General features: G+C 34.6%; 1 protein-coding gene across 1 annotated transcript in view; it reads left to right on the top strand.

The window, feature by feature from the left end:
• Positions 1-7,838: 7,838 nt before the first annotated feature.
• Positions 7,839-16,261, top strand: part of LOC141353194 (solute carrier family 12 member 3-like) — a 30,533-nt gene continuing 22,110 nt past the window's right edge. Inside the window, exons 1-10 of the mRNA XM_073859675.1 lie at positions 7,839-8,233; positions 8,503-8,589; positions 9,697-9,772; positions 9,928-10,023; positions 12,754-12,893; positions 13,079-13,189; positions 13,295-13,406; positions 15,020-15,150; positions 15,251-15,335; positions 15,483-15,640. Of these exons, the coding sequence (XP_073715776.1) occupies positions 8,003-8,233; positions 8,503-8,589; positions 9,697-9,772; positions 9,928-10,023; positions 12,754-12,893; positions 13,079-13,189; positions 13,295-13,406; positions 15,020-15,150; positions 15,251-15,335; positions 15,483-15,640 (1,227 nt within the window). The 5' untranslated portion in view covers positions 7,839-8,002. The remainder of the gene's footprint in view (positions 8,234-8,502; positions 8,590-9,696; positions 9,773-9,927; positions 10,024-12,753; positions 12,894-13,078; positions 13,190-13,294; positions 13,407-15,019; positions 15,151-15,250; positions 15,336-15,482; positions 15,641-16,261) is intronic.

The raw sequence follows: 16,261 nt of genomic DNA, 5'->3' as shown, positions 1-16,261 counted from the left end.
ATGCGTCCTTCCAATATAAGAGACTGTAAGCAGGAAGACGGGTCCCAAAAGCTTTTTGTTGATTATAGGAACGATTGATTTCAGTTCTTTTTTCCAAAGGGTGTGCAACCAAATATTAAGTTTAGTGTTCCAATAATTTTTTGACCGGCCCATTTTTTGAGGTTTTGTGTGAAATTATGTCAAATTAGCTTTTTCCTCGTTGTTCCAATACACACAAAGGAAATAAACTTGTGTATAGCAAAACATGTGTAATTACAATACTTTTCTGTAAGACATACTTAATTTTTTTGAAAAAATTTCAGGGGTGCCAACACTTTTGGCCATGACTTTATAGAAATTTAATAAGAATTAAAGATGAACTGTAAGACAAAGTTATTCAAAAATAACTCACCTGTACCCTGTTGTGATCCAAACTCATCGTGGTATACTTGCCATACTTGTGACCTATGAAAAATATTTACACTGTCAAGACAAAGTGACCTTCATAAAAACTATTATGAGAAATCAATAACTTAAACACTGATGCAGTGTTATTTTTACACTAAACTTTTTTTACACCCATTTCAGTGTGGATTACAGTAAATATACACACTAAGGGGCGGTTTCCCAGACAATGCTTACCCTAGTCCTAGGCTAAAATGCATATTTAACTTGCCATAATTGAAAAACATTTTGCACTGACAAATCTTAACATATATAAGTGCCATTGTTTTGTCTCAAGATGTAAGGTATGTTTGTAAAGACTCCTTAATTGTCCTAATATAACTAAGGCCTAGTCCTGGATTAATCTAAACCCTGTCCCGGAAACTGCCCCTAAGTGTGTCCCATAAATAAAAAAATAACAATGTATGCATATTTAATGTTTGTACCTTGGTCACAAGCAGGAACGTTTCTATGTACATACTTATCTGTGTGTGTATATGTGTGTGCATGTGTGTGTACACACAATGCATGATTTAAACAACTGAAGCAACAACTGTCATCAAACACAGGATACTATCTTCTGGTGTACAGTGAGCCTCTGAAAAGTTGACAACATTTTGCAATTGGATTTAAATGAACATGCATAAAAGAATAGTACACACACCTGTCAGAGCATAATGTGGTATTCTCTTGAGTGTCAGAAGGCAGGAGAGTGGATTCTCACTGCAAAAGTGAAGTGATGGGCTGAGAAGACAAATGGCTGAAACTCGAGGCCTTCACAGGTCCACAGGACCCAAGAGGGTTCAGGTCTAAAAGTTTCACATGTGACACAGGTTGGGTATAATATTGCCGGCAATTTAATTGCCTCCTCACATTAAAATGGTAGTGATTTACAGCGTTTTGTAGATTGGGGCACATGTAAAAGCAGAACTGCTTACTATTTTTGTCTATCACTTGTAGGTATATCATAAAAGCTCTGAAAATGTTGAATAGTTGGAGGTCGGCCATTGGGTTGATGTTAATTCAGTGACACATTCAAGGGTGATAGAGACGTCATGGAAATGTATAAATAAATAATTTACCAAGCATTCACCTAACTGACAAAACTGGTTGGTCGACCAGAATCATACTCAAACTTCTGTCAAATCATGTTTACATATGTAAACAAACTCTAGGCTATTTTTACTTGTTTTGTCTCCATGTCTTATACTTTTACCACGACCAACAGACCCAACTCTGGTTTAGCCTGATACTCAAGCTTGTACAGTACAAGAAATTATGACCACAGTCAGGTGATGGAAATCTGTGGTAATTAAAACCTTTATCACAAGATCAACAAGTCAGTAGCAGACCCAAATTTTATCTGACCAATTGCTCATCATCATTACCACACAGTAAAGAACAATGGATGGAGTTTGTACAATGATCCAGCAAACAATATAATATAGACTTTTTAGTCATAGCTTCTACAAACATTGACACAATTTAATTGACTTTTTCCTATTTTTCCTAATCCTATTTTATAGTTAGTAATGTAAAATTAATATCTTTAATTGTTACCATTAATTATTTTTCTGTGTTGTCTCTCTACTGTTTGTGTTCAAATGTATTTTCTGTAAAGCTACACAGCATAAATGTATAGGGGTGGTTTTCCGGACAAGGATTAGACTAGTCCTAGACTAAAATAAATGTAAGAGCTTTCCAAACTGAAAACAACTTGCAGTGACATCTTAAAATATACCAGTGCCCCTTGTTTTGCCTCAAAATGCACACAAGTAATGTTTTCAGTAAGACATGTTTGTTAAAACTAGTTATATTTCCTAATTAAACTAAGGCCTAGTTCCGTCTTAAGCTAATCCATGTCCGGGAAACCACCCCATGATTGTCTTTACCAAATTTTATTTTTAATGTTTTTAATATTGAAGCAGTTATTTAACATCCATATCTTATTTAGGTTATATTTGTATCATATCATAATTCATATATTTATTTTGCTTTTTTATTTGTGACAATGTGATTTTAATACACAAATTTGTTATTGTATGACATTTCATGTCATGAAAAAGTAAAATATAAGTATTTATCCAATGTGTTGCAGTTCTTTTTTTAAACTGTTAAACCTTATAAAGTGCTGCCATAAAAAGTGGATAAAAAATAAAAAAACTGCATGTGCAGTGACACGATACGCGTCTGGTCCGAACTTGACTTCCGGTTTCAGTTTTTTTAATGGTCTGACTAGTTGCTAAACTGAACTCTTGAACAAATACCTTGTTAAATAGAAATAAATGTTTTAGTTTCATGGGTAATCTACGTGTTGTTTATCTTGCTTGTTATATAAATTAATTACATTTATACCACGGGTCTGTTGAATGCTGCATTCTGATTGTCTGAGAAATGTTCTATGGGTGTTGATTATTTTTCTGTAAACCGCACACCTAACTTTTCAAATGTCTTAAAAATAGGCACCAGAGCAATGTTTGTGGTAACCGTGGTATAAGAGGAATAATTGACTCCGGTCCTTTGAATTATTTGAAAATAATTCGTGGTATTACGTCGTGCCGCATTACCACCTTGGTGTGCATTATTTTCTTATTATTCAATGGCCCGTCGTCAATTATTCCTTACTTAAAAGGGGTTTTCACACTGCGCTTAACCCTGGGTTATCTTCATTCTAAACCCCGCTTTAAACCCTGGGTTAAGGAGCGTTTCACACCTGTAATTTGAAAGCGGTGTTAGCACTGCTTTTTACCCAGGGTTATGAAACCCTGCTCTGGAGCAGGGTTAACACCGCATTTGTGGTGTTAACCCCGCATTGTGGTGCCAAACGCATGCAGTGTGAAACGAAGCAGGGTTAGAATGTTATGACCCTTATTAAACACAGCTGAAGTAGCTAATCAAGGCTTGATAATTACAGACAGGTGTGTTGAAACTGGGTTGGAGACTCCTGACCCAGGGTTTAGGAATGCACAGTGTGAAACGTCAAATTATGAATACCCAGGGTTATCTCTTAACCCCTGGTTAAGTTTGAATAGTGTGAAACATGAAAAAAATAACCCAGGATTCCGTTAACCCTGGGTTTAGAATAACCCAGGGTTAACAATTTCAGGTGTAAAAAAGCCCTAAAGTTAATACTTTGTTGTTATTTATTCTTAGCGGAGCTGACCACTAAAGCTGCTTGTTTATGTTGTTACCCCTGAAACCGTTTATGTACCACTTCTTAAAGGCAAGTTTCTTTTGTTTTTATTATTATTTTTATGTATTTATTTGTTATTATAATTTTTTATAACGCACTTTAATGTGTACTTTGTAGTGAATTGAAATGTATAGCCAAACTGGGCATTTTAGCTCAGATGTTCCAACTGTGTTTAAACCAGGGCTTTGAACCAGATTTTTTCCCAATTGTCCGTTCCGAACATAGAAAAGCGGTATTTTAACGTTTTCCGTTTTTCGGTTCAGCCCTAAAATTGATGTTCCTGAACTGATTAGAACAAAAAATATAGTTTCTGAACCGGTTAATAACGTTCCATGTCAGCTGTGGGACAAAAAGTCTACATTATGTAAGCGCCATAACTGTAATTCTGACATGCCAACATTTGTTTCAACATTATACATGAATTAAGACAAGGACAATTTCTGTCATGTTGTTTATTGGCAAACAACGTAAACAAATGTTTTTATTGGAAAAACAATACTGTGGTATTTCAAGATCATTTTGTTTGTATGTGTCCTGTCAAGAACAGAAAGACTGTTCGCTTGCTTTTTGAAAAGCGTCTCTCCGTGTATGTACTTTTGAGTGCACTTAAACACGCGCGCACACACACACACACAGACACATTCAACCGCATGCGTACAGAAAATTGCTCACTTTAGTGCTTTTTTGCAGCTGTTAACATTGTGTTACAAGTGTTAAAGGTATTACGGAGGATTTTCTTTTTCCGGGTGGATCATCAAGACTATTGGTCCTCCTAGTTGTCAATCAGGAGTATTGCACAATTGCATTTTTTTTAAAAGTGGAGAGGCGGTTCTTTTCTAAAATTCGAGAAAATCCTCCGCTATATCTTTAACATTTGCAAGCCTTTGAAAGACGTGCAAATTATCAACTTTCACCCTATTGAAATTTGTGTATTAATCCGCAAATCGCATGCGAGCAAACCGTGGGTCGTGATCTGTACGGATCATGGATCAACTGTGATCCGTTACACCACTAATTAGTATAAAAACATCTTGAGATACTTGGTAGCCTACAATATTTACCTTTTATGACTGAGCATTAGAGACTTGGGCTTGAGTAGTCTGCTTGCTGGGGCCTAAAAAAAAAATTTGTTTGGTTCCGGTTTCCGACCGACCCTGCCAATTTATGTGCGACCCAAATTTATTTTATGAGCTTGGGGAAGAAATAATACACATTAAATAAATACACAAATAAAAAAAATTTGAGGCGAACTATAATTTACCTTTAAGTACAGCACCGTTTTTGTAAAGCAAGCGTCCTCCAGCAACAAACAAAGCAGCTACACAGTCGTTAACACAATAGTTCACAGATCGTTGTCGCCACTTACAAAAGCACTGGTAAAGTAGTAATTTTTGGTGTGCATTCGAAATGCTGTTTCGTGCACAGCAACGTGATCTTTTGCCCCGCCGAAAGTTGTAAATTACAGACAAAAAAAGACGAGCTGAACAACGATATGCAAGTGGGCTTTTCTCTTCCAGAGAGCACAAACCAAGGCTCATTTTTGCTGGCAGTAAGTGAATTATAATATTGGAATTTATGGTATTATGACCAGGGCTTGACATTAACACCCGCCAAACGCGGGTAAGATTTCGGCCGTAAGGCGGGTCTGTTTTCTTAAAAGTTATGCGAAATGATAAACAATACGCAATGCGACACTGGAAAACTACAACTTCCATGAGCATTCTGCACCCAGAGCAACGCACAGAGATCTGTTGAGAGACGCGCACGCGATCAGCGGGGCGTTGCGGACCAAAGCGTCACCTTCCAGAGAGCGCGCGAGAGCTGATGGATTTGCGAATGCACACGAGGACGCAGTCTGAGCGCATACACACTTCGGGAAAGATAAAACAATTGCATGGAAGTGATTGATTAGATATAAATTGCGTGCAAACTCTCAGTGCAAGAGCGAAGAGAAATTCAGCGCATACCTGAATGCACACGAAATCAAAAGAAACCCGCCATCGAGAGGTTCGCGCATCATTTTAATGTAACAATAATGCCCTCCCGACATTTGTCATTAAAAGTCTTAAATCACTTTTATCAGAAACCATTTAGCTTATAAAATACATCTGCATGACAGTAAAATTAATGGACAGATCGTGACAGTATTTACTGCTGTTGTTAATAAATATTTAAAGTGGTTATCGATGGGTTTTGTGTTTATCTTTTCAGTTTAGAATTAGTGTTTCTTCTACACCCCTGTTCTACTTTTAATATATTCATTCAAAGTTAATCTATTTATGCCTTACTTACTAGCATGTTTTTCATGCATCTTACATGATCTATACTGATATACCAGCTATATACAAGCTAAATGTTGTCTTAATTCGGGTAGTCAGACTGCATTTGAAATTCAGTCTGCATCTAATTTAGCAAGTAAATTTGCTCGAATTAAAGTAATTTTAGGATGCCAAAGTCAAATTTAATCACATACAATTTAACTTTGGCTAGTACCTTTGAAAAACAACTAGCCACTTTGGCTGGTGAGCAAAAAAGTTAATGTCAAGCCCTGATTATGCTACAAAGAGTTCCACTTTTATACTTTAGCCACAGGCTCACGTAAGATATTTTTCATATCATACAGACAGATTCAACACCGGCCTCCACATATTGCGTTTCGTTATTTATTTATTTTTTTACTTTAAAACACGCAGTGTATTCGTTCAGCTGCATTTACTGCTCTCTCTCTCTCTCTCTCTCTCTCTCTCTCTCACACACACACACACACACACACAATTAAAAAAAAATAATTGTGAAGTGATCTTCACCGAGTCATATTGCACAGAAATCTTGCCAAAGAACGAAAAAGTAACGGTATTAACCGGTTACCCTTATTTTAAATAAATGATTCTGTTCTGGAACATATTTTTTGAAAGTTTCTGGTTTCGTTTCTGTTCCTTGCAAAACATCAAAAGATTGTGGTTTAGACTTTGTAATATAAACATTTGAATTATACAAATTTATATTTACAGAGGCACATGAAAGGTAGAGTAGAAGTAATATACAAGATCAGGGCTGTGGAGTATTTCTGAGGGTGTGTAACGGATAAATTAATTTAGCAGCAGCTGACGGGCATCTGTCTTCCCCCAGTAACATCTTCATTTGATCTGATTCTGAAGAGCTGTGAAACTTTGGTATGAGCTTTGAGATTTTGAGTTCTTTATATTTAGCACAGTTAAGGAGAAAGTGTGTCTCTGTCTCCATCTCGCCACTGTCACAATAAACACATATTCGCATTTCTTTTGGGAGCCATATCTGTGTGTGTCTGCCTTTCTCTATTTGCAGACTCACTGAGTCTGTGTTTTATGAAGATTCGTCTCTGTTTTACATCTCTAACACTGTAAAGATATTTTGATAGATTGTATTTTCTTTTTAGTGCCCAATAACATTCTACTTTACTTTGGTTTTTACTTTCATTGTCACAATGATCCAAATATTTATTGTGGTTTGTTTCTGTTCCCTAGTGCTGATCTGGAGTTTCAGAGCCAGATGAAAGATGGGACTGGTTTTAAGTATTTTATCTTGGGTTTTAAGGGCTTCTTACTGAAGTGTGTTGGTGAACTTGAATTTAAGTGTGACCAGAATTTAAGGGAAATTTTTTGGATGTGGTTGAGTTTTGACTCGTCTGTCTCAGTAACAACTGAGCTAATTGTGATTTGTCTTTTTAAGTTGGGCTTTGAAATATTTAAGAAGATTTGAGATATGTGTACAGGTTTGAGAAGTTGTATATGCTGTTTTGATGTCAGTTGAAATATTTCGTTGCTTCAAAGAATGTAAAATGTTTGTTTTTTATAACATTTTTTTCAAATAAACTGTATTTTATTAAGTCAAACATGCTAATATTGGTTTAAGTAAATGTCTGTCAGAAAAAGCACATCGATACTACGAACTGTAATAATGTGATTTTTGATAGTTATTTTGGAAAAAAAAGTTGTGTTTGTGTTTTCTACATGATTGAGTGGGAGTTTTGTTTTTAGTCGTGTGGGAAACAGACACAGTCTCTTTTTAATGGAATCTGTCTCTATGTGAAATAAAAAATCCTGTCAGTCAATATTTACAAAAAAGATTTCTAAGATAGCTTAAGAACACAATACAAAGAATTGCTAGTCATTGTTCTGCAACAATGTTTGTGTACACCTAATAATGTATGTTTGTGTGCATAGATGTGTGTATGTACAGCTGTGTGTATGTGTGGGTGTGTTGGAGTAGGCTCAATTTAAGTATAAAAGGAAAGGTCTACTCCCTCACTGGGTTGGCTACACTAAATGTGTTATTTTGGATGTTGTGGATCTAAGTCTGCTCACAATTGAGTTTTTTTCAGCAAAGGCCAGATTAGAAAAAAACACAATGGCAAGTTATTTTGCACGTCTGAAAAATGTAATCTTGCGCAGAGGCAACTCAGCCAACATTCAGCCACCTCAAGAGACAGAAGAGGTTGATTATGGAAAAGACCCAACGAAAAAAATGACTTTTTACAGTCACCTTGACCCTGTGCCAAAGCTTGATTTCTATGCAAAAGACACTTGGACGGGACGTATGAAGTGTTCCAGACCATCTTTAGATATTCTGCGCAAACCAGTAAGTAAAAACCATCTTTGTGGTTAGTTTATGAAAATAAATATCTAATTAATTTTGTTGACAATGCATAACTGAATCTAATTAACTAAATGGTACAGAATATTTGTAAATTGATTGCTTAAGTGGTTAAATTTCTGAAGGTATCTAAGTAGGATTGATTGTACAACAGTAGTATTAATTTACTAATAACACTAATGATAGTACTTGTTGCTTTTGATTTGCATTTTTGAATGTTAAAAATAAAACTTCATGTATTCTTGTAAACATAGCAAGGTGAAGAAGACCTTCCTCCTCCACCAGAAGATGAGAGACCTAAAGTCAAGCTTGTTCGCTTTGGATGGATTCTGGGAGTTTGGGTAAGAGATAAACATTTACATAGACAGTTTTTCTTCTAGAAAACATCCCAAATTTCATGTGTCATTTAGAGCAGTGGTGTCCAGAGTTCACATGGGGGGATGAGAATTACGGAATCTGATATGCTTTGAGGTCAAATAAAGATGAATAAAATGTTCTAATAATTTCATAGAAAAATATTTGTAAAAGTTTTAACATACAGTATATATGCTTACAATACCATGATATGGTAGTTAAAATGTAATGTAAAGCACGCAGAAAATGTGAACCCACTGAAAAACAGAGAGATTTGCAGATTTGTTTAGTTTTCTTTGTGCACAAAAGTGTTCTCGTCGCTTCATTATATTATTATTATTATTATTATTTTTATACAACCTTTTAGCGATGTCTTTCGTTCTTTTCTGGGGAAAAGAATTGTGAAATTAACTGAAGTCAATGGGACAGTCACGCCTCACGGTTTTCATAAAAATATCTGAAAATGTGTCCTGAAGACAATCAAACCACTTGGAGGTTTAGAATGACACAGGGGTGATAAAATTATAATTTTGTGATGAACTATCCCTTTAACATCACTTAGCACTTGTGAGAAAATTGTCTCAATATGCTCACATTAGATTAGAATAATTAAAATAAAATGTGCTGATCCATTGAGTTGGTAAATTGTGTATGTTAAAACGGGTAAAAAATAAAATATATCATTCTCTTAAAGTTTCAGAATGTATCAACACTGTCTTAAAATAGTCAAGAATAATCAAAAGCAATTTTACCTGAATTCTACAGTTCACATTTATTTTATATCCAACTGAAAGACCACAATATTTGGACCGTGGATGCTGGTTTTTCAAAACTGAAGCTGGTACAACCACCATGGTTAATTAGTTCTCTATGCTGTTAGAATAACTACCAGTCAGACCAGCCTAGACAGGCATAAAATAAAAGAAATACTCTACAGTATACTCTTGTATGGCAACACTTGTCTTATGTTTCATTTGTCCTAAATCATGTTAGAAGACACATCTGAACAGTAACTTTAAAACCTCTAAAATAAGCTTTGATATGTCTCCGATTTACACATCGCTATACTTGAGTTTGCTGCTGCTGTGTTATAGATTCGCTGTATGTTGAACATCTGGGGAGTCATTATGTTCCTACGACTTCCATGGATCACATCTCAAGCTGGAATTAGTGAGTTAATCATTATCCATTTTTTCCATGAAAAAATGTCCAGATGTCTCTCAAACTATTTGATTTACACTTTTTAAATTCTTCTCCTGAATTAAAAGTCGCATAGTAAGCAAACTTCACACACAGGAATTCCTTAAATTATCTTTTACTTACAGTTCTTACCTATGTCATAATCTTCATGTCTGTTACCATCACAACAATCACGGCAACGTCAGTGTCAGCGATCTCCACCAATGGGAAGATTTACTCTGGTGAGTTACAGCATTTTGTTATCAACTTCACCTAAAAATATATATTTTTAAATAGTCTGCATTTTGTCTGGTTTTTCACCAAAAACATTAAATAATCCTTAAAGGGATAGTTCACCAAAAATGCGTCATAAAATATATATACACATGTGACCAATGAACTATCCGTTTAAAAAACAAATGAATAAATGAGTGGGTTGGTAAGATTTGTACATTTGCATTGTATGTTTATTATCCTCAAGTGTTTCACTATTATTTCCGCATTTAAAAAAAATTCTAAAGTAGTATGAAAACTGCATTTTACTTGTTATAAGCAAGAAAAAAACATTAAGTAAAATGCAAAAGAAAAGTATAAAACATACTAAGAAAAATATTAAATATTAAATGTTTTTATTAATATAATAATATAAATATTAATAATTCAGATTCAATAATATCATTTACATTTGCTAATTGGAATACTAGTTTTATCTAATTTATCTAATCTAATATCTAATTTAAATAAGTAATTTAGTGATTTATAAACTAAACACAACTTCCGGTAGACTTCCACATCAATAACAACAGTCCTTTACTGAAGTTTATTTCTGATAACAAGTTAAATAAATAACCAATAAATTACCTTTGTTCATATATAATATCTAAAGCATATCAACTATTACACTGAGATAACATAATTGTGTAAAATTAACCTTGGCAGGCTCCCCAGTATGCCTTGCTTACTGATTTGGCCTTGCTAAATGTCTGTAACCTCGGTTTTCTGATGGAGCCGTTATTGTAAGGTGACTTGATACCTTATTGCTAACTATACAAAGAGCTTCATTTAACAACACCTCACAATTTAAGATGGAGCCACTTCTTGTATTACTGTTTGCTGATTAACAGTCATCTGCAGCTATCCGGCTCATTCTAACCACAAAACATTGCATATAATAAATGTTGTTCTCTTTATCATTCATTCTCCGTATCTGTGGAGATGTTGTCTGGTTAAAATGCATTTTGATATCCACACTGAACTGCTATATTAATGAAAATGCAATCCCATATGTCCTAACTATAAGTGTAAATGCATTCAAGAAAAATACACTGCAAAAAATTACTTTCTTAATTAGTATTTTTGTGTTGTTTTCAGTAAAAATTTCTAAAAATTATTAAATTGAGATGTATTTTCTTGATGAGCAAAATGTCTAGTTTTTAGGAAAATAAATTAAGCAAATTTGTGCTTAAAAAAAATCTTGAATTAAGTGTTTATGAAAAAATGTAACTTATTTCAAGATTTTTTTTCTTATTCGATTGGCAGATTTTTTTGTGCTTGTTTTAAGCACTAAAAATACTAAGTAAGAAAGTCGTTTTTTGCAGTGCAATAATTTTGCTACAATTTTTGCTTGAACATTATTAACAGGTTATGTAATCAGTTTGAGTTATATACATTTACATTCTGCAAAATAATTTTTTTTTAAAAAAGTTGCCAGCTAGCGCCAGTGTTTTTCATGATTTTCACCAAAGTTTAATGCCTTCCAGAAAATGTTCATGTCACGACTGGCTTTTAAAAGAGGGAGAACCCAAACGCGGACGATATATATAAATAACTGAGAGTTTATTAAAGTAACAAACACAAAAACCCACGAGGGGGTAAAACAGAAGATAAATAAACACAGTGATGGGACACGAAACACAGTAACAAAACACTGGAACCAAAGTATAAGTCAGGAACACGGAAGACATGAACACACTGACTTACGACAACGAACGCGCACACGACAGAGAACGAGAGGGCATTATAAAGACACGACATTAATGGGGAACAGGTGAACATAATTAATTACGTAAGACACGAGTACATAAGGGAGTAGGGTGAAAGTGACAAGACACTGGGAACACGTGACACAAATGCATAATGTGAAAGCTGCCATGACCTTGCCCACAGAACACAGACCTGAACCTATACTAAGGTCTGGCAAGATCACGACAGCGACAAAACACTGGGAACATGTGGAAGCCACACATACAATATGACTCCACATGTCCCCACACAGAACATCATACTGTCATGGTCCTGTCAGATGCACTCAGACCTTAATCTAGCACAGAAGTCTGACAAGACCATGACAGTTTTTCTTTAAATATATAAACATACAATATACCAAATGAAACAACAGACCCTCTGCTTTCAAAAAAACAAAAACCGTTTCATCCTACCTTCAGTGGTTCTTTTGTAATCAGCTTTTGAATATGGGTAGGTTTCTGCAAAAACACCACATTTTGAGCAAAAACCAGAGATAATTCCATTTTTGTGACTGACTTTTCATAGAGATCCCATTCAGAGCGTTCTTTAAAACAGACACGGACATGCAGCCGCTTGCCATAGGACAATACTTCCGGGTTTAAAAATTTGCGGAAGGGCCGCACCTGGTGGATAATAGCGGAATTGCGGAAATACGGAATCTCGTCATTGGCGGGGAAGCGTTTTCTCTTAATTGACGAGATATCTCGTCAATGGCAGTGAAAGAGTTAAAATATGTAGTTAAATCACACTGAAACTATTTCAATTATATATTAAATATCAAATAATTTATTTGAATATTTATTTTGCACCAAACCTTGGACATGGTATGGAAAATGTAAATTTGAAAACATAAAAAAACAAAAACATTGCTGTTTTACATACTGCATTGGACATTTTACTTACAACATTCTAAAATGTGGGACCCATATGCTTCAATATGTATTCAGGTGGCACATACTTTATGATCTCTCGAAGTCTGGGTCCTGAGCTGGGAGCACCCATTGGTTTGCTCTTCGCATTTGCCAATGCCCTCGCCTGCGCACTCCACACAGTGGGGTTTTCAGAGACAGTCAGAGATGTTTTGAAAGTAAGACACATTAACAAAGTGTTAAAATTGTTGTACTGTTTAATTTATTGTTAAATGGCTACATACTTTGCTCAGACAAAAAATGCATAGAAGCACTTTCAAAATATATATGCTTATTGGCATGTGACATGATAACAATTTTATTTTAATGTGAAATTTACAATAATAATGCTTTCTTCTCTAAGTCAAACAATGCACAGATGGTGGACCCTATTAATGATGTCCGAATTATAGGGTCAATTACTGTTGTTATTCTCCTCTGCATCACATTTGCTGGCATGGCCTGGGAGGCTAAGGTATTCTATCCTCTGTTTCTACTTTATCTTCCATTAAGAATTTCACATCTTTTTAACAAAAGTAACTTTTATCACGAGTTCTTTATCTTCTTTTTTTAACCACAGGCTCAGATTCTGTTCTTCATTGCGATAGTAGTCTCCTTGGCCAGTTATTTTGTGGGGACAGTTCTTCCAACCTCCAAAGAAAAGGAGTCTCTGGGATTCTTTGGGTACCGTTGTAAGTATCCTTAGCGAACATCTAATGCTAAACTAAAGCTGCTTAAACCCAGCTGCAAAAAAGCAAAATTGGCCTCAGCTTGTTAGCTGTTCTAAGCTGGTCTCTTGGGTTGGTCAAGCTGATTTGTTGACTGGTTTAAGATGAATTTGAAGAATTTTTCATCAGGCTTGAAGATCAGCTTTCCAACCAGCTTGTCCTTGCTAAGGAACTAGCGGTTTACTTGCAGTAATCTTTTAACTAATTACACATATATTTATGTATAATAGTTTGTTACATCTATTTATAATTACATCTTTCATGTAAAAATTGTGAATTTAATTAAGACATTAATTTTGAACTAGATTAGGTAAATGTTCGTGAACAAACAGTATGTTGGCTTGAGAAAGCGTAGTCTAAAAGTTTAAAATAGTATAAATTAAAGGGTAAAGAGGGTTTGTGTATTTGTGTGTGCCTCTGTAAAATAGTATAAAGGTAATGTCCCTGTGAAATTCAGCCTAAATTTATGGGAAAATATTTAAAATTTGACAGCATTTCTGACCTTGTGGAACACTATTTTACACTAACATCAGACTATCCAGCTTATAAAATATTGGCGAAGTCAGGCTGCTGTATTGATTTTAATAATTGATTATTATAAAACAGCTGAAGAACATAAACATAAAATGCCAAAGAGAGGCTAACCTATTTTTAATTAAGCGTTCAGCAGAAGCTTTTATTCAAAGCAACTTACAAAAATGGCCTGCTTAACCAAAAATAGGTAGTTTTTACACATAGTCTTTGTCAAGTCTTTCCACTGAATGAATAAAGCAAAACACCTTGAACGCTGTTAAAAGCTTAGCAGGCAGCTGTTCAGTTGTAACTACACTGCAAAAATGATTTTTAAGAAAAAAAATTCTTAGTATTTTTATCTTGTTTCATGTAAAAAATATCAAAAAATTCTTAAATTAAGATGCTTTTTCTTGATGAGCAATACGACCCAAGAAAATAAGTCTAGTTTTTAGACCAAAAATATCAAATTTAAGGAATTTTGTGCATAAAACAAGCGAAAAAAATCTGCCAATAGGGGGAAACAAAAATCTTGAACTTCTTGATCTTCAAGACAAATTTGCTTACCCCATTGGCAGATTTTTTGCTTGTTTTATGCACAAAATCACTTCAATTTTATATTTTTGGTCTAAAAACTAGACTTATCCTCTTGGGTCATCTTGCTCATCAATTTTTAGATATTTTTACTGAAAACAAGACAAAAATACTAAGAATTTTTTTTCTAAAATCATTTTTTGCAGTGTAGCTGAACAGGAAGATTTCATTAAGTCAGCAAGCTACACCACAAAGACCATTTCAAGTTTTGATGATGACCATTATAGCTTTGCTGGTCCAGTATTTATAGATGCCAACCATAAACCTGGACAAGCATGAAAAATGGATCCTTGAGACTTGTCTAATGTTTCTTTTACAGCAATGATTGTACATTTATTTAATAAATAAACCTTTAAAGAACACTCCAAGCTACATTATCAATTTGTATCCATATTGTAGGGTAATTGAAAAATGAAGAGCCATACCATTTGGTAATAAAACAGCCAAACATGACCAAAGTTTTGTTTCTCCAGCTGAGGTCTTTGTCTCAAATCTACTGCCTTCATACCGAGGCCCGAATGGGTATTTCTTCAAGTTGTTTGCCATTTTCTTTCCTGCTGCCACAGGAATTCTGTCTGGTGTCAACATCTGTGGGGATCTCAAGGTATTTTTGTAGTTATAGTATTATGTGAACAGATAAAATGGAAGAGATATTGTATATTATAAAACAGTTCAAAAGAATGCATGTGCCCCATGTTATTTAGGATCCAACAGGTGGAATTCCCAAAGGGACACTGCTGGCCATCCTCTGTACCACTTTGAGCTATTTGTTAATCTCAGTGACATGTGGTGAGACTACATTTTCATTTGTTCCCTTTTTTGAAAATCTTCAGATTTTGATTTGATTAAATGAAATATGCATCTGATTATTTTTTTAAAAACCACACACTTGTACAGTAGTCTTTATGACTAAATTTGACTTATTATCTTCTTCAGGTGCAACTGTTGTAAGGGACGCTTCTGGCAATCAAAATGATAGTTTATCACTCAACTCTTCAATCCACTGCAGCGGTCTTGGCTGTAAACTAGGCTGGAATTTTGACACTTGTGAAAAGAACCAAACCTGTAGCTATGGACTTGCAAACAATTTTCAGGTGATTGCTTTAGTTATTCTAAAACCAAAACAACACTTGTCTTAGTACTGGTCACACTAGACTTGTATACTCCCTTTTAAACACAAGCATGTGAAGAAGTGTAATCCTTTATCAAATACCAGCCATCAAATACCTTTCAAAGGCCACAAAACGTGTTAGTGTTGCAATGATGCTTAGATATGGAATTAATTATTTGTTTTATTTCAGCAAAGTTTAGAGCTAATCTAGGATTTGTTGACCTCAGTTTTATATTAATATGAGTTGTGTTGCACCACTTACTTTTAAACACTGATTAACAAATCATATATTAACTTGTTTTAAACCAGTATTAGAACCTTCATTTTTACTTAAAGTCACTATATAGTCTTTTTATTTAATAGATTAATACTCATCTGTAAGCATCAATAGAGCATGGAAACGTTTTCCTGCAATAATCTCTTCATGCCTTAAAGAGCACTTATTACAGTGCTAAAAACTTTATTTTGTGTATACGTTATTTTGCTGTAATACAATGTGTTTACGTGGTTTATTGTTCAAAAAACACATTATTTTCCAAATACCATACATTATTGTTGCACCTTTTTCCCCTGCCTTCCTAAAACGCATTGATTTTGTATAAAG

Source organism: Misgurnus anguillicaudatus, chromosome 21 (assembly GCF_027580225.2).
Source record: "Misgurnus anguillicaudatus chromosome 21, ASM2758022v2, whole genome shotgun sequence".
NCBI classification, from domain to species: Eukaryota; Metazoa; Chordata; class Actinopteri; order Cypriniformes; family Cobitidae; genus Misgurnus; species Misgurnus anguillicaudatus.
Note: the sequence above shows the minus strand (reverse complement) of the source record. Positions and strands in the feature narration are given on the sequence as shown.